The 24,228-nt window shown below is 40.9% G+C and overlaps 1 protein-coding gene across 1 annotated transcript; it reads right to left on the reverse strand.

Annotated features, from left to right (window-relative positions):
- Positions 1-3,393: 3,393 nt before the first annotated feature.
- LOC139944716 (ankyrin repeat domain-containing protein 55-like) lies at positions 3,394-24,228 on the reverse strand. The gene is made up of 11 exons (XM_071941820.1): positions 24,192-24,228; positions 23,923-24,023; positions 17,834-17,985; positions 17,374-17,536; positions 16,303-16,454; positions 15,917-16,079; positions 11,907-12,061; positions 11,053-11,179; positions 9,216-9,401; positions 6,220-6,362; positions 3,394-3,879 (listed from the first exon to the last, which is right to left on the reverse strand). The coding sequence occupies exons 1-11, from the start codon at positions 24,226-24,228 to the stop codon at positions 3,858-3,860; spliced, it is 1,401 nt and encodes a 466-aa protein (XP_071797921.1). The 3' UTR covers positions 3,394-3,857.

Raw genomic sequence — 24,228 nt, forward strand, 5'->3', positions numbered from 1 at the left:
CTTTAAAGTGGGTCTGACCTTCCTTGGATGTGATAAGACCCTTCACAATTTATTGACATGCCGTTATTCCGACTTCTAAAATTATTTTTTTATAAATATGCCGGAACCTAAAGCTAAACTTTGTTCTGATACTGACTCTAAAACTGAACAGGGGTGGATTCCGCAGAGTTGAGACTAGTTTTGTCTCGTGGTAGGAAAGATTGAAATATCCATAGGCATTAAATACAGGTAGCAATATTAAAAGCAGGATATGATTTTTTCACATTACACATTAGGATATTAGGACCAAAGAAATTTCAGGCGGAAACAAATGTAGAATAAAACAATTAAGATCTAAAAGAAACAAAACAAACCACCAATACCTGTTTCAACAGTTAAAGGAACACGTTGCCTTGGATCGGTCGAGTTAGTCTTTGAAAAGCGTTCTGTTACCGTTTGTTATAAAATCGATATGGTTAGAAAGATGTTGTAAAAGTAGAATACAATGACCTTCACAAATATGCCTTGAAATCGCGTGGTTTTCCTTTTACCTCGTCGACAAACACGGTCGGCCATTTATGGGAGTCAAGTTTTTGACTACCATAAATGGCCGACCGTGTTAGTTCGCGACGTAAAAGGAAAACCGTGCAATTTTGAGTGATACTTGTGTGGATCATTATATTCTACTTTTAAAACATCTTTCCAACCATATGCATTTCATAACAAACGGTTTCATACGCTTTTTATAGACCAACTCGTCCGATCCAAGGCAACGTGTTCCTTTAAGTCGGAACTGCTAATCATAACGAGAAGCAACGAGAATCAATGGATTGGCCGTCTTGAACCAAGTCTAGCCGATCTTCTGCATCTGCATCTGCATCTGTCAGTTACTGTACAAACGCCTGTTGTGGCTATCCCGTACAGAACGCGCGATGCAAGGAGGCGGTATACACTAATTTTTGTTATAGATCAGCCAACTCAATTTTAAGTAGGAGATCCTTGAATTTATCCAGAGTTGGTGCACCGCGGATCGACTCGGGTAGTAAGTTCCAGGCAGGAAGTGTTTTAGGGTACAGTGACTTTTGGTAACAGTTCTTACTTGCAGAGATTTGTTATACATGAATTTTCCACTACTCAGGCGTGTTTCTGGTCTTGGTTGGTTGGTGCTGATGCGATAATGAGTGATGTTGCTAGGTATGAGGCCATGGGTTTCCTTGTAAATGAGTTGAAAACGAGCTCTAGTACGTCTGGATTCAAGGGTATCCCACTCCAGTTGAGTAAGCATTTCGGTAACGCTGGATTGGCGGCTGAAGTCGTTGGAAACAAATCTTGCAGCACGTCTTTGGACCTTTTCAATGGTGTCTATAAGCCCTTTTCACACTACAGGTATTTCCCGGGAAATTCCCGGGAAATGTTAGTCGATCTGTTCACACTACAAAACATTTCCCGGGAAATAACATTTTCCCGGGAAATAATTTACCCAGTTAAGGGGTAGGGTTAAAGGAGTTAACCCCGGGGAAAACGTTTTTCCCGGGAAAAGCAGCTAGTGAGAACGAAAGCGGGTTTAACTTACCCCACCTTTTGCTTCTACTGTGTTGAGACGTCATTAATCTCGAAAGGTCACAGACGTCAAAAATAGCGCGCCAAATAATTCGCGTGGTAACAATAGCCCTTTTTTGTTTTCTTCTTCTGAAAGTATTTACGTTTAGGTACGAAAATAAAAATGAATTACATCTGTAATTTAAAAATAAATATATGAATTACAAAAATTGACCACGTGAATGGAATAGGAATAGAATAAATAGTTGGCGTAAACAAGCTTCCTTCTCGTACACACGCCATGTGTGTATGGTATTTCTTAATGCATGTATACTTGGCCGTTGATGGACTTTTGTTGTCCAGAGTCAGATTTGAGTTCTTCGATCAAAATTGCTGTCTACCACCTGACAGTAAATATTTTAGTTCAATCTGTTGCTCAATTTCTTACGATGGGTAGAAGTGACCGATGGAGTGATGATAAAATGTTGAAACTAGTTGCATTTTTGGCCGACGATGCAGTCCAAAAACAGCTAGATGGGCATATAGGCCTTTACAAGAAACGGAAAAGTTTTCTGCCTGCGTAAAGCTGGATATTAACGGACCCCTGCCCATTGCAGATAAAAACTGAAAACCTTGGGAAAAAAGACTATAGGTCGGTATGATAATAGTTTTGTTTTTCAAGGCCTAAATATTTTCTATTGCATAAGTGTTCTCCTGCAAAAACATTTTTTGTGTGAAGAAACATACATTTAAAAGTCTTTATGAAGCCATGAAAAAATGATAGCCAATATAGGGCTAAAGCCTATTCCGTGTTCTTTCTTTGCAAGATGGGAAAACAGCACTGTTGATGTTGGAGGGGAAGAATGCTTCTTTTTCTTTCTACTGCTATTGTCAGATTGTGCAAAATCGACTATGCGGTATTTTCTATAAAACCTTTAACTATCTTGGCCCTAACATCATGGACATTATTATGCAATCCTTCGAAAATGCCATTCAGAAAATTTCTAGGCCTTACCCCAGGGTTGATTCCCGTAACCCTGCCCCTGAGCAGGGTAAATTATTTCCTGGGAAAACGTCATTTCCCGGGAAATTCCCGGGAGTATTTTTGTAGTGTGAACAGATCAACCAAAAGTTCCCGGGAATTTCCCGGGAAATAACTATAGTGTGAACAGGCAAAAATTGAGATGAACGCCAACACAAAACCTCTGGGTAAAACACGGACACAAAAGTCCATTCAATTACAGTTCTCAAAAGAAAAAAAAGCTGTCGCAGATGGAAAGCTCCCTTTCGCTTTTTCTAATAGCAACTTGCTCCCACCAGTGGCCGCTCTTCATGGTAGACCAGATTGACCTTTGACCAATAAATACTTCCAGCAAGTGCCATGAAACCCGTCAATCGCACGACAAATTCCATCCGATTGTTATACCGCATGTCTTTAAAACACTGTCACAGCAATCATCTTCTCCTGACAAGACGCCAGGGACGTCTTCCCCGAACTGCAAGACTTCTTCTCCGCCGTAATCACACAATATACATGTATTGGTATAACAACACGCAAATACATAAAGTGCAGCCATTTTGGGTCGCATGTGGCAAGGATTTTGCAGCCGGCCGCGTGGCATTGTGGGAATGGACTTCCGTCCACAAACATTGTAACTTCCGCATGGGCTGACCTGTTTATCACATTTCCTGGGGTTTGATCGTAAGTGTGAAACGACCGTGCATATTCCTGGGAAATAGTTCTCCCGGGAGTTACTAAATTGGGATAGTGAGAACGGTTGCTAGGGTGGCGGTGGGGTTAAAAACTCCCGGGATTTTCCCGGGAGTTTATTTCCCGGGAAATGGCTCTGTAGTGTGAAAAGGGCTTTAGTTGGATTGATGGTGCGGATCCCACATTGTGTGGCAATATTCCACGAGTGGACGAACCAGAGCAGAATACGCTGTGGACTTAGTTGCCCTATCACAGCAAGACAGGTTTCTCCTGAGTAGGCCCAGAGTTCTATTTGCTTTAGATGAGATTTGGTTGATGTGTTTATTCCAGGACATGTCAGATGAGAGTTCCACACCAAGGTAGGGGTGGCTTTTCACTTCTTGGAGGATGTGGTCGCCCATGGTGTACTGGTTTAAGATAGGTTTTCTTTTGTGTGTAACTCTCATGACGAAACATTTTGTTGTATTGAATCCCATTTGCCAGCTAGACTCCCAATCTTTAAGGCTGTTGATGTCTTTTTGGAGAGATTCGGTATCTTGCTTACCGTTGACTTCTCGATAAAGTATGCAGTCGTCAGCAAATAGCCTCACGTTGTTTGATAGGTTGGTTGGTAAATCGTTAATGTAGACTACAAAATCTTACAAGCTTTACTAGTAAGGGGGAAAACAAGAGAAAAAGTTGTCAGTTAAGATTTTTGGAAACAGTGAAATGTTGAATAGATATTCACGCATGCGTTTTCCGCGCGAGACTTGCACAGTCTGCCTGTTGACGTCATTAATAATTCATGTCGTCCTGCGGTGCAGATGATAAATGATCGTTTGGAGCTTTGAGACTCTAGGTGGCAGCAGACCAAAGTAAAGTTCAAAAAAATCAGTGGGTGTTTTTGGTTTTGCTTAGCTTGTCCGGGTTGACCCCGGTGTGCTCGGCCTTTGGACATAAGCTAATCGAACGCCAATTTCCTCCATTATTAATTTACACAATGCATTTTGGGACAGCCGACCGGAACTACTTTCTGTGCGTGCATTCGTCCAAAACTGTTCGTGGATTCACGAAATTATTTTCATATAAAAAACCTGCAGTAACACAAAAGTACATGTCTTCAAATAAAATAATACAACTGCCCACAAAGTCACTGAAAAGGTGTGAAAATAAGTGTCAAACCATGTGAAAAATGTCCCGCTGAATTAAAGGAACACGTTGCCTTGGATCGGTCGAGTTGGTTTTTGTAAAGCGTTTGTAACCGTTTTTCATAAAATGCATATGGGTAGAAAGATGTTGTAAAAGTAGAATACAATGATCCACACAAACATGCCTCAAAATTGCGTGGTTTTCCTTTTACCTCGTCGACTAACACGTCGGCCATTTATGGGGGTCAAAATTTTGACTCCCATAAATGGCCGACCGTGTTGGTTCGCACAGTAGAAGGAAAACCATGCAATTTCGAGGCAAACTTGTGTGGATCATTGTATTCTACTTTTAAAACGTCTTTCCAACCATATGCATTATATAAAAAACGGTTACAAACGCTTTTGTTTTGACCAACTCGTCCGATCCAAGGCAACGTGTTCCTTTAAATAACAAACAAAATGGTAGCCATTGGAAAAAATTTTCGTCGTGACGTCATGCACCTTTGTCAGCCACAAATGAACAACTCCAAAAAATTAGGGCTGACCCGGGTGAACCCCGCAAATTAATGTTAAGTAGCCAGAGCATATTTTTTTATGACGTCACACGTTAGAGGCTCGTGAATAACGCCAGATACCGGCCTGCTGGTTACTAATTGCAAAACGCATTGTGTGTATCTGATGTAGTAAATAATAGTTTAATGCGTCATTCCTGGGCTCAATTTTACAAAGCACTAAAGAACAATCCCAAAAATGAGTTGTCAGTAATTTGTACTGTGACATCACACTTTGCTTACCTACGATTGATTTCCAGTTAAAAGATCAATTTAAAGACCTAGACACTATTGGTAAAATAATATGTCAAAGACCAGTCTTCTCACTTGGTGTATCTCAAAATATGCATACAACAACAAACCTGTGAAAATTTGAGCTCAATCTTGATTGTCGAAGTCGCGAGATAATAATGAAAGAAAAAACACCCTTGTCACACGAAGTTGTGTGCTTTCAGATGCTTGATTTCGAGACCTTAAAGGAACACGTTGCCTTGGATCGGACGAGTTGGTCTTTAACAAGCGTTTGAAACTGTTTGTTATGAAATGCAAATGGTTCGAAAGATGTTTTAAAAGTAGAATATAATGATCCACACAAGTATCAGTCAAAATTGTACGGTTTTCCATTTACGTCGCGAACTAACACGATCGGCCATTATGGGAGTCAAAAATTTGACTCCCATGTTAGTCGCGCTGTAAAAAAAAAAAAACACGCAATTTCGAGGCATATTTGTGTAGATCATTGTATTCTACTTGTTGCAGTAGTACAACATATTTCTACCCTCATGCATTTTGCAACAAATGGTTACAGAACGCTTTTCAAAGACCAACTCGACCGATCCAAGGCAACGTGTTCCTATAAAAGCTAATATTATGCGGTCTCGAAATCAAATTCGTGGAAAATTACTTCTTTCTTGAAAACTATACTTCAGATCAGAGGGAGCCGTTTCTCACAATGTTTTATACTATCAACGGCTCTCAATTACTCGTTACCAAGTAAGTTTTTATATTAACAATTATTTTGAGTAATTGCCAATAGTGTCCAATGCCTTTAAGCTCTTTTTGAAAATTGCCCTATTGTTTCTTTCTTATCTGTTCATCAGCATAGCCACTACAGTGACAGAGAAAACTATCAGAAGCCGAAACACTATGCGCGGACTATTATTGCGACCATGCTTTGTGTGAACGCAAGGTACTTTTTAGCCAAGTCGTTTTGTCAAGCGAACCCCAATGTGAATATTTAGCAGCGAAGTAAGCTAGCTAGAATGTCAGCTATCTACTACAGTGTCTCTATCTCTAAACATGTCGAACTCACTTTTTCTTCCGGTAAGCCTTTCTCAGTGTCTTCCGAGTGGTTAAATTAGCAGTGACATCAAGTACATCCTTTCCATCGTTGTTCCTAATGTAGATTTCAGCGTGATTTTCGATGAAATAAAGTGCGATGTCGACGAGGTATATCTTTTCAACGAGACAAACAAAATATAAATCTATCAGTAAACTATAATTCTCCTTTTCTCGAAGTTCTGTTGTCATCTTCAAACATTATTACGACGGACTATTCATTGTTTAATAAGCAGACGAACAAGAAACAACTCCCTCGAACCCGCGGTTGTTTCGTACACGGTTGTTTCGTAGCGCGAAATCGACCAACGCTGGGAACGATCAAGGTGATGTACACCGGTGTACATCACTTTTCATGTTACCCGGCCCGTCGAGCCATGTAACATGCGTATTTGTTGCACGGCACGTGATTGGTTCTCGACCAATCAAACTTCACAATTTACACAGAGGTATAACAATTTATATTGTGTCCCCTCAAAAAGTGGGGGACGTGTCACCCGCACCCTTACTATAGATATTGATGCCATTACGCGGGACACTGGCTTTGGTCTTACACAGTGCAATAATACTTGAATTTCATGATAACGATGGTCAAAGACATGGAGGACATTTGATACTGTTGGTCCCAACGGTGTTGTAAAATAACCCAGTGCACTAATCGAAAAGAGAAGGGGCTCGCGCCCCGGTGTTTCTGGCTGTGGCTGCTGTATAGACCGTAGCACCTTGCAAACAAATCCTTATTAGGTGCTAAATAATTGGGTCTCAGAATTCATCACTGTAATAACCTATCTTTCTGAAAGTTTACTCAGCGCCTTGAGTACCTTGTTTTGTAGATTCGTGCGCTATATAAGACTTTGATATTATATCCAAGAAGGCGTTAAGATGGGCGCCAAAATTAATAAAAATTTGAAAATGTCATGTCAGCCAAATAACAGAACAAACACATGATTTAAAATGTTTGTTGTATATTTTTTTACCATCCCGCTTCCATTTCTGGTATCCAATTTTTGCTATTATGCTTTTATGGCCGCCAAAGTGGTAAAAGTTACGAAAAATTGTATATCAGCCCAAAATTGTGGTACATAGTGAAATGAATAGGTTAATGTTTGTTTAACCCTCTTACACTTTATTTTGCTTAACCTTGCATCAACATACAGACGGCCAGCAAATGACTACCAAAACTAGTCAAATTTTTAGAAAATAGTCAACATTTGTTCATAATGCTCTTTCTGTATTGTGTATTGTGGTAAAACATGCATTTTGTATAACCAATAAGCAGTTTGTATGTCTTCCACTCTGATCCATCAATCATTATATTTGTCTTTCCTTAATCAATTATTTCTTAAATAATGTTTTTATTTTTTAATCTCTGTATATTCTCCTGTAATTCGACCTCCGGTCGCCATGGGAATTTCTTTTTAAAATAATAAACCAATTATGAATGAATGAATGAATGAATTAGGTGCTGTCATAGTTGTCAAGACCGCAACAGTCCAATTCAATCTCCCATCAATGTCAGATTCTAGAGCTTGGTCATGTTATGTCGTACCCAGCTACATCTATAACCTACGGAGCCCGAGAGGGGACAGTGGAAGAAAAAATATGCAGGGGCTAATTCGTTCGCACGGTTTTGTAATCCGTTCGAACGATTTAATAATCCGTTCAAACGGTTTAGTAATCCGTTCGAACGAAATAGTAAACCGTTCGCACGGATTCATAATCCGTTCAAACGAATTAGCAATCCGTTCGAACGAATTAGTAATCCGTTTGCACGGTTTAGCCAAGGCATGAAATGGCGCTGCACGCATGCGTAAGCGATCCCCTCACAACAACACTTTGCTTCAAGATGGTGGAGGGCCGCGACACAAGTTCTGACTCTGATGATGACCATGTTGGTCAAGATTGAAAAACTTACCAACACGGTCATCATCAGATACGCCAGGTTTACTTGCGTCGCTGCTCTCCGCCATCTTGAAGTGTTGTTGTGAGGGGATCGCTTGCGCATGCGTGCAGCGCCATTTCATGCCTTAGTTGAACCGTGCGAACGGATTACTAATTCGTTCGAACGGATTACTAATTCGTTCAAACGGATTGCTAATTAGTTCGAACGGATTACTATTTCGTTCGAACGGATTATTAAACCGTGCGAACGGATTACTAATTCGTTCAAACGGATTGCTAATTCGTTCGAACGGATTACTAAACCGTGCGAACGGATTACTAAACCGTGCGAACGGATTATTAATTCGTTCGAACGGATTACTAAACCGTGCGAACGGATTATTAATTCGTTTGAACGGATTACTAATCCATGCGAACGAATTAGCCCCTGCATATTTTTTTTCTTACCACTGTCCCTTCCCGGGCTAAGTAATAACCAGCCAGACTGAGCGATATTTTCCATTGGCCATGACAGTTGCAGCACAATGTAAAATGGAAGATTCTGAAACACATCCTGCAGCTCTGCATGAGTCTTCGACATGTCTTCCAAAGAAGATTGCTATTCACTCCTTAACTAGACTAGGTCATTGTGAGAATTATCTATTTTCCTTGGAGTTAGAAAACGTAGTTGTTGTCAATCTAGGACCTATATCGTCGAATTGTGGGACAATTTTGAACATTCAGCTTCTCACTTGACTTCATTGGGCCTGCCTCAATGCTGCAGCTGGTATATATGAAGCTGACAAGGAGCTAACAAATATAATGAAACCCTACCGATACAACACATCACTCTCACTCCAATCTCCAGAACCCAAGAATGGGCCGTCAAACTGAACACACTTCCTCCGTTTTCAACTTACCACATTGTAACAGTAAAGCAATACAGGATGTGACCATCAACAAGTACCTGGTCGGTTAAAACTAACCTATTTATTTCACTTAAATGCCTGTATCAGAATTTAGGCTGATATAACAATTTTCATTACATTTTTCATTGAAGGAGTAAACCCTAGATAATATTTAACTCACTGGGCCATCTTGCATGGTGGCTTGCATCATGACAAGGTGGAGGCTGGTTTGACCAGCTACGTCCTGTGCGTTCACATTGGCACCATACTTGATCAGAGCTTTAATGCACGTGATGTGACATTTTGAACTTGCTAGATGCAGTGCCGTGTCCCCAGCCACGGTTTTGAGATCTCTCTTGCAGTTTACCTTCGGATAAAAAATAAATAAAGTAAAGTAAATACTTATTGTTGATCTCCCGGCGACGTCGTCGAGGATTCTTAACTACGGCAACCAACAGATTAGAGCTGAAATTCAGGGAGAAAATTGTTGTAAAAACGGGCGCTTTTAAAAAAAAGTATAGCGTCAGGTCCCCGGTAACTAGTTTCTGCGTTGAGACAAGTGTTGAGTTTTTCACCGTGTTCACACTTGATCCTGCTAGGAGGATCAAAGGAGGATCTTATCTCGAAAGTGCGATCAAAGGGAGGTCAGCACCGGCTAGTGTGAACGCAATCAGGATCAGGATCAGATCCTCCTTTTTTACCTCCCTTTATTGCGAGATCAAAGGGAAATCAGATCCCTCAAAAGCGATCAAAAAAACAAGCATGAACGCAGATCGAGATCAGGTGCTGCAAGCTGCTTACATCCGGCCAAAGCTGTGTAATCTTCCTCCATGGTGTAATGTACATGGGGATTGTATACATTGTGCATTTGCACTCTATCGTGAACTGGTCCCCGACCCCATAATTTGTATGACACTGGTAACCAACATCACAGCGATTGCACAACTCACATGCTTTGCAGAGTAGCAATTTTCAGTACCAACCTTTTTTGTCATCATCTAACGTAAGCATATTTTTTAGCATTCAAACAAATTATTTTTCAATTTATTTTTTATACAGTTATATACGGTGGCTGATCTCCGCCAACAAATAAACACCTTTTCAGTGGGATGTTATAACACCCTAATTAGGGCGTAATAACGCCCTATACGGCGTTATAACGCCCTAAATTACGGCGTTATAACGCCCTAATTGAAAAATAGGGCATTATATCGCCCTAGTTTTACGGCGTTACAACGCCCTACTAGGGCGTAATAACGCTCTAATAGGGCGTTATAACGCCCTAAATTACGACGTTATAACGCCCTATTTCTCAATTAGGGCATTATTACGCCGTAATTTAGGGCGTTATAACGCCCTATTAGGGCATAATAACGCCCTAAATTACGGCCGTAAATTAGGGCGTTATAGCGCCCTTATTGAGAAATAGGGCGTTATAACGCCGTAATTTAAGGCGTTATAACACCCTATAGGGCGTTATTATGCCCTTATAGGACGTTATAACGTCGTAAAATTAGGGCGTTATAACGCCCTATTTCTCAATTAGGGCGTTAACGCCCGTAATTTAGGGCGTTATAATGCCGTATAGGGTGTTATTACGCCCTAATAGGGCGTTATAACGCCGTAAAATAGGACTGAAAAAGTGTTTATTTGTTGGTGGAAATCAGCCACCGTAGTTATAACATAGGGAAGTTATTGTCAGAATTTTCGTTGAGTTCCGGTTATTTCAGGGAACATGCGCGTGCACAATCAATGACGTCGCCCAGTAACCTTTGACGTCAGCTGAACTGAACTTCCGTTTAACTATGCGAGATCAATGTGAGATCATACTCAAGTGTGAACGTGGCACAAAAATGCTTGATCTCGCTTTCGGGATCTGGTCCTCCTTGGATCCTTGTAGGAGGGTCTAGTGTAAACGCGGTGTTTGGCAGTGTGTGCATCGTATATAACAGAGTATGTAATGCAGAATTCTTAGGGGTAGCATACGCATCACATTCATTTTAAGAGGGCGCCCTCACCTGTTTAGCAAGGGTTGACACAATATCTAGCATGTCGTTGTAAGCAGCAAAGTGCAGTGCAGTGAAACCGTTAACTGTCTGGATGTTGAGCATATGTGGTGCTCTGTGCAAAATCAACCCAACGGTACTGCATTTGAAAGTTGAAGGGAAAAATGTAAAATAAAAAAAGATTAAAAAACCTCAGTGCGGTGGTGCCACGGTAACACTTAATCATGGCATTTTGATTTATTTCACTGTTTTTTTTAAAGTGCAATGCCCTAGGGAGTTAAATTCCTTGATACCCTAGATTGGACCATTACACCTCAGAGGGGGATAACTATAAGTGAATTTAAAGCATGTCAGGGACAGAGGTAAGAACAAAAGAATGCTCCTGACCACGAAGATGCCTGTTAAAGACAGTGGACACTATTGGTAATTGTCATAGACTAGCCTTCACAGTTGGAGTTTCTCAACACAAATGCATAAAAAAAAAACACATGTGAAAATTTGAGCTCAATCGGTCATCGAAGTTGCGAGATAGTAATGAAAGAAAAAAACCACGCTTGTCACACGAAGTTGTGTGCGTTCAGATGGTTGATTTCGTGACCTCAAATTCTAAACTTGAGGTCTCGAAATCAAACTTGTGGAAAATTACTTCTTTCTCGAAAACTATGGCACTTCAGAAGGAGCCGTTTCTCACAATGTTTTATACCGTCATTCTCTCCCCATTACTCGTTACAAAGTAAGGGTTTATGCCAATAATTATTTTGAGTAACTACCAATAGTGTCCATTGCCTTTAAGAACCCGAAGTGTTTATGGGAGGGCGTTAGGGGAGTCATTTTTGCCATAAATTTAAACTGAGGATAAAACTTACGATTGGCTTTTTTCCATCACTGCGTGATGTAAACTGTTGAAACCTCTTGCATCCGCCATTTCGATATCAACGTCTGGATGTTGAACCAAACATTTAATGAAGCGAGGCTCGTTCTTTTTAATGGCATAGAACAATGGGGTGTGTCTATCGTCTGCCTGTCAGCAAAGAATGAACCAACTTTGAAAAAAGCAGGATCAAATCACCTCAAGCGGCTTCAACATAACGTAGAGACACGGGAAGGCCTAGTTTAAAACTGATTCAACAAACTTTGATTCCCATTCATCTTCATAATGTTTTTGAGAACGAAATTCTGCGACAGTGCTAACTTTGCCCCTTTCCGCCCATCGTCACTAACTCGCACGCGATTTGTGGGATTATTTTCTATCCATGTTAATGGGCCAATTTATGAAACTAACATCTTGTTTCTGCCTCTCATAACAGCTAATCGCGCACGAATATGTTGGGAACCAGACTAAATTGTTCTGCCGCAGACGACATTCACTTCAGTGCATTCGCTTAACTTTTCGGGCTCTTTCACCAGGAATAATTGTTTTTGTTTTGTTCAAGAACAGACTTTAACAAACATTTGTTTAAAAATAGTCTTAAATATAGCCATAACATACTACCTTAAATTTCACCAAGCTTTAGAACTCTTAAACTCTCAAAAAAATCAGCTTGCTTGGTTAAAATACATAGTGATGAACGAGGACGTCAGAAATCCAAGTTGTACACTCTAAAAACTAAAGAGTTGAATCCAACACTTGCATGAGTTCGGTGAGTGACTACACTTTGAAAGTGTTGGATCCAGCGTTTTGTTTGTTAGATCTAGCATTTTTAATTTTTGATCCAACGCAAAAAGGGTTAATTCAACAATTAATTTTCAGTGTTATTTCAACATTTCTATAAAAAAAAAACATTTGAATTGTTGGATCAGCTTTTTAAACGTTAATCTGGCACTTAAATTGTTGACCGAATACTTTAAAATGCTGGATTTAACATATAAAATGCCATATCCAACACTTTCAAAGTGTAGTCACTCACCGAACTCATGCAAGTGTTGGATTCAACTCTTTAGTTTTTAGAGTGTATACTCCTTATGCTGATTCAGGGGCCACACGTAGGCTAACTGTGTTTAAACACTTCTGGCTGTAGTTATATCATCCGTTTAAACACCCCCACGTGATGTCCTCTCAACCAATCAAAATGGAGAAACTGTCCCAGGCACTTATGAATGATAAATACATGCAATCAATGACGTCTAAGATATATATGAAACAAACTTCTCCTATGGGTCATTCCATGTCAGACCAACGCACTTTTTTACCTCATGTCTTCCGATTTTGATAAAAATTGCTGTGCTTGTAGGTCCAAATGAGCAATGAATGCACAGCAATTTTCAGCCCGATCGGACTTACCATGTGGTCAGGGCAGAAACCACTAAAATCTGACCTTTTTAGGGTAAAATACCACCTTTTTGGTAAAAATATGTCATAACCATGTCAATTTTTATCACATATATGCAAATTTGGTATCAAATTGATGAAAATTGCATGCTCGAAATCAATTCTTTTATCAAAAATAAATTTTCTTAAATGTATGTGACTCTAATCTTTAATATGTTATCGTGACCTTTGACCCCGTTTTTGAAATAATGTATCATTCCAAAAATCAACGAAATAAAAATCACTTGATAGAGCATGTCTTCATCTATCAGAATCCACTAAGAAACAGTTGGGCTCCTCATAATTTACAAGTTTATGACTATTTTTGTACAAGTCACTATGATCTTTAATATGTTATCGTGACCTTTGACCCAATTTTTGAAACAATGCATCATTCCAAAAATCAACAAAAGAAAAATCACTTGATAGAACATATTTTCCTCTATCACAATCAACCAAAAAACAACTGGGCTCTTCAAAATTTACAATTTTATGACTATTTTTGTACAGTTGTTAGGTTACAAACTAGTCAATTTATATACTTTACATAATAAATCCACCAACATACCACACTCTTCTGTTTCTAAAGTTACTTAAAGTGTTCATGGTTTGCGATTTGTTTCTTGTTGAGGGCTGATGTGGTTTAGCCAGAATCAGAATTTAAACTATCAGCAGTGACACACCCAGGATTTATTATTTTTTGGGGGTGGGCCATATCTTCCCCAAAAATTTCTTTCGAAGATTGTAAAACAAAAAATCTAAACAAATCAAACAAACAAATTGATTTGAGCATGCAATTCTCATCAATTTGATACCACATTTGCATATATGTGATAAAAATTGACATGGTTATGACATATTTTTACCAAAAAGGTGGTATTTTACCCTAAAAATGTCAGATTTTAGTGGTTTCTGCCCTGACCACATGGAAAGTCCGATCGGGCTGAAAATTGGTGTGCATTCATTGCTCATTTGGACCTATAAGCACAGCAATTTTTATCAAAATCGGAAGACATGAGGTAAAAAAGTGCGTTGGTCTGACATGGAATGACCCCTATACAGGTTTTAATAATTATATCAAATGCAAATATTCAATGCAATGCAAAAAGTCACACTAATTAAACCGTATGGGACGTCCTGTATTCAAAAAATTTCCCTGAAATCGATGCAAATATGTTACCTCTCTGCACTGCGCGCGATGTAAGCAGTCCCTAGATACAACTGTGGTTTGACTTGCCAAGCAAAGAGTCTCCTCTCCTTTGACCAAAACTTAGCAACGTGTTAAAGGCAGTGGACACTATTGGTAATTGTCAAAGACTAGCCTTCACAGTTGGTGTATCTCAACATAATATGCATAAAATAGCAAACATGTGAAAATTTGAGCTCAATCGGTCATCGAACTTGCGAGATAATAATGAAAGAAAAAAAATACCCCTGTCACTCGAAGTTGTGTGCGTTTAGATGGTTGATTTCGAGACCTCAAGTTCTAAATCAAATTTGTGGAAAATTACTTCTTTCTCAAAAACTATGGCACTTCAGAGGGAGCCGTTTCTCACAATGTTTTATACCTTCAACCTCTCCCCATTACTCGTCCCCAAGAAAGGTTTTATGCTAATAAATATTTTGAGTAGTTACCAATAGTGTCCACTGCCTTTAAGACTCCACTGGTTAGTTGCAATTGTAAATGCAAAAAGTTTTGGTATTTTAGGCATTTCTACAAGGTACAAAAATATGTCATAATGTTGGTGCCATATACAAAAATTTACCCACCGAAAAAGTTCCTTAAAACACTTTTTTAATTCACAATTCACGATAATCAAATCACGTGACTGAACATTCTGTTGAGCATTCTGGGTAAAAAATACAGAGGCTTGAAGACAAATTTACCCACCGAAAAAGTTTCATCTAACACTTTTTCAATTCACAATTCAGGATGATCAAATCACGTGACTGAACATTCTGATGAGCATTCTAGGTAAAAAATACAGAGGCTTGAAGAAGCCATGTGCCATAGGCCCTTTTCAAAACCACGGCTTCGGCTTTGGATTCGGCTTCAGGTTCCGTTTTCTCGTCTGAAGCCCTGGGCACGTACGAAAAGCACGTGCAAATTGTCAAACAACCGCGGGCAAAGCTAGCCTGAACCGAATCTGGAGCCGAAGCCGTGTATTCGAAAAGGGTCATCCGTTTGGTTTTGGGGCTCCTAAAATTAACTGGTCCCCGCATCTTGGTATACGCAACTGGAAACTACGTTATTACTGGGCGTGCTCCAGAGACCCGCTCGTGAGCTGGTGGCTGACACCGGGCAGACACGAGTGGCTGATCGAACCCACTTCTCATGAATGGCAAAATGTCACATTATTGCATATTATAGTGAGTGGAAACATGTCACATTGTCTTCTAATAGTTTGATGTAACTGACCATCTGTAGCTATCCAGTTAGAGAAATAAAAGGCTGATTTTGCATAGAAACATGTCATTCTTTATTTTCTACAATGGAATCGCATATAAGTATGGCTATATACTCAAATGAATAGGCCTACAGTACATTTCAACAAAATCTTGGCTTACTCTGCAATTGACGTTACATCCCGACGTGAGCGTCAGGATCTTTTCTGCACATGACCAGTGACCTTCGCATGTTGCAATGTGGATGGGAGTCATCCCTTTTTCATTTGATGTATTGATGTCGCTGCCTTCATCCAAAAGAAGCCCCACAATCTTCGGTTGGTTTCTGGTAATACAGAATAATTATCTTGGGTATAATTTCTGGTAAGTCACTTGAGTGTCATTGATTTAATTTATGACAAGGGACTTTATTTCTATGTATAATTATTTATTCTTTAAATGATTGAATGAGTCAAACAAACAATTTCACATTATGTGTCTGTCTTGTGTTCTATTTTAAACAAAATTTAATGAATGCAAATAATCTTTAGTGCCTTCAACTGTCTTACCCATACACGGCATAAGCTAGTGCTGTGTCGCCGTTGCGGTCCCGAGACTCAAGTTCAGTTTTGTGCAGCACCAACCTCCTGACGATATCTAGGTGTCCCTTAAAAGCAGCTGCCATTAATGGTGTCTTTCCATTGTAGTTCTTCATCTCCACCTGGAAACAAGGAAATGTATCATAATGAGGATTTGGATGACAAATTCCTCTACGAATCCTCTCCGAATTGCTAATGTTGAGAAATATGTCATAATGTTGGTGCCATATACAAACATTTACCCACCGAAAAAGTTCCTTAAAACACTTTTTTAATTCACAATTCACGATAATCAAATCACGTGACTGAACATTCTGTTGAGCATTCTGTGTAAAAAATACAGAGGCTTGAAGAAAAATTTACCCACCAAAAAAGTTTCATCTAACACTTTTTCATTTCACAATTCAGGATGATCAAATCACGTGACTGAACATTCTGATGAGCATTCTAGGTAAAAAATACAGAGGCTTGAAGAAGCCATGTGCCATAGGCCCTTTTCAAAACCACGGCTTCGGCTTTGGATTCGGCTTCAGGTTCCGTTTTCTCGTCTGAAGCCCTGGGCACGTACGAAAAGCACGTGCAAATTGTCAAACAACCGCGGGCAAAACTAGCCTGAACCGAATCTGGAGCCGAAGCCGTGTATTCGAAAAGGGTCATCCGTTTGGTTTTGGGGCTCCTAAAATTAACTGGTCCCCGCATCTTGGTATACGCAACTGGAAACTACGTCATTACTGGGCGTGCTCCAGAGACCCGCTCGTGAGCTGGTGGCTGACACCGGGCAGACACGAGTGGCTGATCGAACCCACTTCTCATGAATGGCAAAATGTCACATTATTGCATATTATAGTGAGTGGAAACATGTCACACTGTCTTCTAGTTTGATGTAATTGACCATCTGTAGCTATCCAGTTAGAGAAATAAAAGGCTGATTTTGCATAGAAACATGTCAATCTTTATTTTCTACAATCGAATCGCATATAAGTATGGCTATATACTCAAATGAATAGGCCTACAGTACATTTCAACAAAATATTGGCTTACTCTGCAATTGACGTTACATCCCAACCTGTGCGTCACGATACTTTCTGCGCATGACCAGTGATCTTCGCATGTTGCAATGTTGATGGGAGTCATCCCTTTTTTATTTGATGTATTGATGTCGCTGCCTTTATCCAAAAGATACCACACAATCTTCGGTTGGTTTCTGGTAATACAGAATAATTATCTTGGGTATAATTTCTGGTAAGTCACTTGAGTGTAATTGATTTAATTTATGATAAGGGACTTTATTTCTATGTATAATTATTTATTCTTTAAATGATTGAATGAGTCAAACAAACAATTTGACTCTAGGTCTATTTTTACGTGATCAGTGTAAAATGGAACAATGTTTTAAAAACCCAAATGGCGATTTTTATTCACATTATGTGTCTGTCTTGTGTTCTATTTTAAACAAAATTTAATGAATGCAAATAATCTTTAGTGCCTTCAACTGTCTTACCCATGCACGGCATAAGCTAGTGCTGTGTCGCCGTCGCGGTCCCGAGACTCAAGTGCAGTATTGTGCAGCACCAAGATATTGACGATATCTAGGTGTCCCTTAAAAGCAGCTGCCATTAATGGTGTCATTCCATTGTAGGTCTTCATCTCCACCTGGAAACAAGGAAATGTATCATAATGAGGATTTGGATGACAAATTCCTCTACGAATCCTCTCTGAATTGCTAATGTTGAGATCCATTAAAGTTGTATAATAGAACCATCAAAGATGGTGGTTGCAATAGCCACAATGTGGGGTATATGACGTCATTGGTCTGAGCAAGTATCGGTCTCTAAGTCCCCCGAGTGTGCAGAATGTGATTTTTGGTTGTTTTCTTTAAGATTTATAAGGCATGGTTGATGGTTATCTTTTTCTTCCATCTGAAATTGTTTGTTTTCCGCAATGATCTGATTGTGTTATGCCCGACTTAGATATGACTTCTACCAATCTCGACTCTTGCGTGCAGAATCAGGCGCGGATCCAGGAGGCGTGGAGTGCGCACGCCCCCCCCCCCCTCCCAATAGTGTCCACTGCCTTTAACTCTACTTTATTCGAACACACACAAGATTGTTCACTCATGCAGGCTTGTTCAACTCATAAACTAACATTCATAAATACCTCAGACAGTTTCGCTATTTCTATTGGTGGAGAGCGCGTCACGTGGGTGTGTATAAACCTTTGTTTATGGCCAATAAAAAGTGTTGAAAACATGGGCGTGACACGCGAGTTTGCACCTGTGCTTATAGGAAAGTTTCTTCATTTCTTGGTCGAGAGCAACGGCCGAGACAGTGTGCCACATCAAGCGATACGCGCGACGCGCACAGCATTCCCTTATAAGGAGTTGTTTACCCGAGGGCATTGACTGGGCCTTACCCATAGAGCTATATATAATGGGTGCATTCGTTTAGCTTCCCTGGGTCGACCCCGATGTGGCGTATTTTATTTTTTTCCAGGACGAACGTGGGCACACAATTACCCCACGTTCGTCCTCGAACCTGGAAAAACCCCCAGACACATCATCACGTGAGCCTTCTCGTGGTGACGTCAGTGCACCTCGGGCCAGCCCCAAGAGCCCCTTGGGGTCACTTGGGGCTGACCCGAGGTGCACTGACGTCACGACGAGAAGGCTCACGTGATGATGAGTCTGGTTTTTTTTCCAGGTGGAGCGTGGGTAAACATCTGCACACGTTCGAACTAGAAAACAAAACAGGCGACTTTTCCAGAACGAACGTGGGGTAATTGTGTGCCCACGTTCGTCCTGGAAAAACAAAAAATACGCCACATCGGGGTCGACCCAGGGAAGCTAATCGAATGCACCCATAGCTCTATGGCCTTACCATTTCATAGCTAGAGGGGTGTTGTGTTGAAATAAATCATTGAAAATCTATAATGTTTGCATTCATTTTACTTTTTGACCATAATTGTTGATGTTTTTTGACCGAAAAGGTATTTATGGATGGGAATCAAAGTGTGTTGAATCGGTTTTCAACTAGTGGTTTAATAATCCATCCATATATACTAATTGAGGACTGCTGCTGATATTCATAACGGAAAATTTCGCCGTGTTTTTGTGACTTGTTTTCTTTCTTTTTGAAGCAATTTTTTACGTCCGTGGATTATAGCATTCAGGTCTGTAACTGTAAAGTCTGTACAGTATTTAGAAATGTTTGGGGTGTTATAAAACAAATATTGGCTTCTTTTACTCGTGCAATGGTTTAAACTATGACTTCATCGGTGATCCCCGGAGCGTTCCATTTTCCCTCGGAAAATAGAACGCTCCGGGGATCACCTCGGGAGTCATAGTTTTAACCATAGCACTCGAAGCAGTCAATTTTTGTATTTTAGCAACGCGCTTATCCCGACATGTCTCTGTGTGTGTACGACGATATCTACTGTACAACTAGCGGGATGCCGCGCTTCGCGCGGCAACCCCGCTAGAAAGCTATACGTATAAAAGGCTGCAAGTGTAGCGTTGTGTACATGGGAGGGTTACAGTGGCTGGGCAGGGTTACAATACAAATCACTGTGGCAAACCACCTATCCAAAATTAAGACGAATCTTCGTGCTTTGTGAAATGGTATACTTGTCCGTCTTTTTCCGTTTCGGAATTACTTGTCGATCCCATCGATATTTTCCAGTTTCCAGCGGCTCCCGATAGTGGTTCTTTCCCAGTCCCGTTTATATCCCGTTACGTTGATTTTGTTCCCGTTCAGTTTATTATTTCTGTCTTGTATCGTTTTCAAGTCCCTTTTCATTTTCCCGCTCACCAGCCCCGTTCATTTGTTTTCCCCAACTCCCTGTCCAACCGTGTGCCCCTTCCCTACCCCGTCCCATGTCTAACCCACGCCTCCGTGCCTCCCGTCCCCACGATCCCATGCATTGGCATTGTTTTATGCTTGCTACTGTTAGCTCTACTCTCCGTCTCTGGAAAGGTATTCTGTCATGTACTCATCCTTCACTGCCGACCCAAGCAGTCTGGTTTCACAATTACCAGAAATTTGTGAACTGGACCATCCGATGAGGGCGCTGCGTATTTGGGCACGTGCAGGGCTTAGCCAATCAATGAGAGTATATGGCGGAGCCCACAACGCGTAACGCAGGGGAAAATAATAAACTTGAGTAAACTTTCATTCACCCTCATTTAATGTTCAAAAAGTGATTAAAATCTATCAAATTGTACGTTAGAAATGACCATATGTATATCCTCTTGACCTAACTCAATCTCGTTATCCTTTCAACTTATTTTATTATTCCGTGTGTAAAAACACCAGTAACGTTGCGAAAAGCTAGGTCAATCGTCCTCGCCATTGTGTGTGTACATTGCACGTGAAATACATCTATACAATGGGTACGTTCGTTAAGCTTACCTGGGTCGACCCCGGTGTGTGGCGGGTTTTTTTCCAGGACGAACGTGGGTAATTATCTGCACACGTCCGTCCTAGAAAAAAACACCACACAACGGGGTCGACCCAGGGAAGCTAGCTAAACGAACGCACCCTCGTTCGTTTAGCTTCCCTGGGTCGAACCCGCCCTGCCCCCGGTGCGTTCAAATAGCTTTGACGTCATTCCAGGGGCTCACCCGGGTCAGCCACCAGTGCCCTGCTTGCGGAGTGGGTCACCTGGGGGCTGTCCCCATGTGCATGAGAGCGGTGAGTGATCGTTTAGCTCTTGTCATGGGCTCGCCCGAGTGAGCACCGCGGGGTAGACCCAGGGAAGCTAATCGAACGCACCCTATAATAGCGCTTAAATCGCATGTGCGCCGCCATTGTTGTTGCGGGCGCCGCCATGTTGTTTTCACGTCGAGTGATGCCCGCACCCTGTTAAAATGATGCGTCCTGGGGTATATTTCGGGGTACCCGTGGGTTGGGGGCATGTGTTGTTTGTGACGTCACATTCAAAGCGCGAGCGTGTAGTAACTTTGGGATTGCGGGCACGCGTCCTTTGTGATGTCACAGTCAAGGGATCAAGGCACGACGACATGACGAAGGCTGGTGTTTTTTTTTTTAGAGCACGTTGTGGGACAGGGAGAAGGAAAGGGCATGCAGCGTGGTACGTCTGTTGCAAGGGGGGGGGGGACAAATAATGAAGGGAACAATTAATTAAAAGGGCTTGGGAAATAATACGGAAAGGGGAAAAAGAAAAAGGGACTAATATTGATATTGGACAGGGAAAAAATAAACTGGACAAAGAAGAAAAATACACGAAACAGAGAACCACTAGCGGGACCCGCGCGGAACGGTGAAAGTTATGGGCCGGCAAAAAGTGCGAAGAACAATTCACGGGCGGGATGATGGGAAGGAGGCACGGGTTAGACTTGGGACGGGGACAGGAGGAAGGGGCACAAAGTGGTACGTCTTTGGAAACCAGAAAGAACCACAAACGGGACCCGCGCGAAACTGGAAAATAATAATAATAACAAAATGCGGTATTCCTACGTTTTAACGATACCAATCTTTTTTAATTACCTGAAAACTCCTAACAAAAAGAAATATTAGGGGGCCATGAAACGAAACAGAGCATTATGGAACGTTGCGATCATAAGAAATAATGGATTCGACAAGAGGTGTAACGACTGACAAACTCACTATGACAAACATGTACTTTGATGTCTGGCTCCCAACTCCTCCCAAGCTCACTGCGAGACCCGCAAGCTGGGAGTTCATCCAGCGCCCGGGTTTACACATCCAGCCCCCAGAGACACAGCATGGGCCCATCAACAAGATTCCGTTACACGGACTCTCTGAATCCTAATCTTACGTTCGATGTTTTACCACTAATTACGATTTGTATCCATAATCTAAATACATAGTCTTTTTTTCATATACTCATGAATAATTGTAAACAAAAATATTTAAATTTGGTTCAACGAAATAGCTTTTCTACGACTGGAAGTAAAACTACCTCGAAAGGTCACGTGATTATTCGAACCACTTTATGGTTCTAACTATCATGCGACCTTAGTTTTTGTTCAAAAACGCTCAAAAACGGCTGAATTTGGTGATTTGTTTTAATGGACTGTTCTACTTCATTCCAGGGCCCAATTTCATGGCTATGCTTACCGTAAGCACAGAATCGGCGCTTACGGAAGCAGGGAATTCTGTGCTTACGGCAAGCGTATTTCACGGGTTAGCGGCGAATTTAGGCTTCTGCATGTGCGTACTTGACGTTACTAGGCATTCTACGCTTACAAGGCTAGCGCAGAAATTCGGCGCTTGCACGTAAGCGGGGAATCGCAATCGTAAGCGGCGGTAAGCAGAGCCATGAAATTGTTATTGGGCCCTGGAAGACCGTATATCTTAGTCTATTTTGTAGCCCAAATAGCCCAACTTTTAAGAGAATCAATGGGTTGGCTACTCATACAATACTGTAATTGGAACTGTCTACGATGACACTCTCGTGGTGCATTTTGAGCATTTCCGTGTTTTGAGGGAAAAGTAATAATAGACGTGTGTGCGCATGGGCGGTTAAAAAAAAACATTCTAACCGAGGACTTAAAGCAAAAGAGGGTTACGGTCCCGGTTGATGGGAGAAGACCTCAATTTGGAAAGTTTGCACAAAACAAATGGGGTCTGTATAGCCGAAAGGTCCAAACAATTAGGGACAATGATGTCTCCGATTGCAGGTGACTATGTTTGCTTACGGAAAGACTCTTACACAATGGGATTGAACAATGGACCCTACAAGGCAAGGTACAATTTTGCTGAACTTTTACCCACAAAGTAATTCTTTAGAAAAGTGAGAGAAATAAAATAGCAGGACCACAAAACCCGATTCGTAGGTTGTGTGAGTGTGTGGGGGTGGGTGTGTGTGTGTGTGTGTGGGGGGGTATTCGGTACCTTCTGGAGATCAAGTGAATTTAAACAAAATTAGAACAAAAGGTCTCAATAGGGGGAATTCTGAAGACAGGTGTTCCACAAGAAAAACAAGTGTAAAAGTATATGGGAAACGTTAAGTGCATGGACAAAGGAATGAACAAAATAATGCTCCAGAAGGATGATTTTTTTAGAATGTACGAGTAGACATAACCAGAGTTGTGGGGACTTATAAACAATGGAACAAAAGTCCCCATAACGTTTTTCTTTGTTACAGCCATTGGACACTTTCGGCAAACAGTATTGTCCAAGGCCCACACTTCGTGTATCACAACTTCTATATAAAATAACAAACCTGTGAAAATTTAGGCTCAATCGGTCATCGGAGTCGGGAGAAAATAACGGGAAAACCCACCCTTGTTTCCGCACGTTTCGCCGCGTCATGTCATGACATGTGTTTAAAATAAATCCGTAATTATCGATATTGAGAATTTATATTGTTTTAATGTTTTCTCAAAAAGTAAAGCATTTCATGAAATAACATTTCAAGAGAAGTCTTTCACCATTACCCTCTGTAAACCCTACTGTTGTAAATCTGTGAACTTAAAAAAATAATTCTGTACCGAAAGTGTCCAATGGCTTTAAACTGGGTTCCCACAACGTGATTCTTTAGAAAATTGAATAATAGAACAGCTACATAAAATCCTCTATCAACTTTAAACTTTCAATTTTTGTTTACCGATTCAAAGTTGTCTCTAATTTCTTCCATTATTTCCTGCACTCTGTTTGTGTCGCCCCGAAAGGCAGCCTCGGCGAGGTTGTACCTGTTCATCGATCCACCTATATTTCAAAATCAAAAGTGAGAGAGATAGCATAGCATCAACCTTATGTATCGTTCCAGAACGTTAGGGCAACATGCAAGAAAAAATAAATACTCTGTCTCTCTCTAGAAAATTAGAATAAGCACTGCCGTGGATTTGCGGAGGGTTTGTCTAAATCAGACCGTACCAGTGATCTCCTGCCTCCATCCAGGTTGGCGAGTCAT

The sequence above is a fragment of the Asterias amurensis genome, chromosome 1, assembly GCF_032118995.1.
Source record: "Asterias amurensis chromosome 1, ASM3211899v1".
Lineage (NCBI taxonomy): Eukaryota > Metazoa > Echinodermata > Asteroidea > Forcipulatida > Asteriidae > Asterias > Asterias amurensis.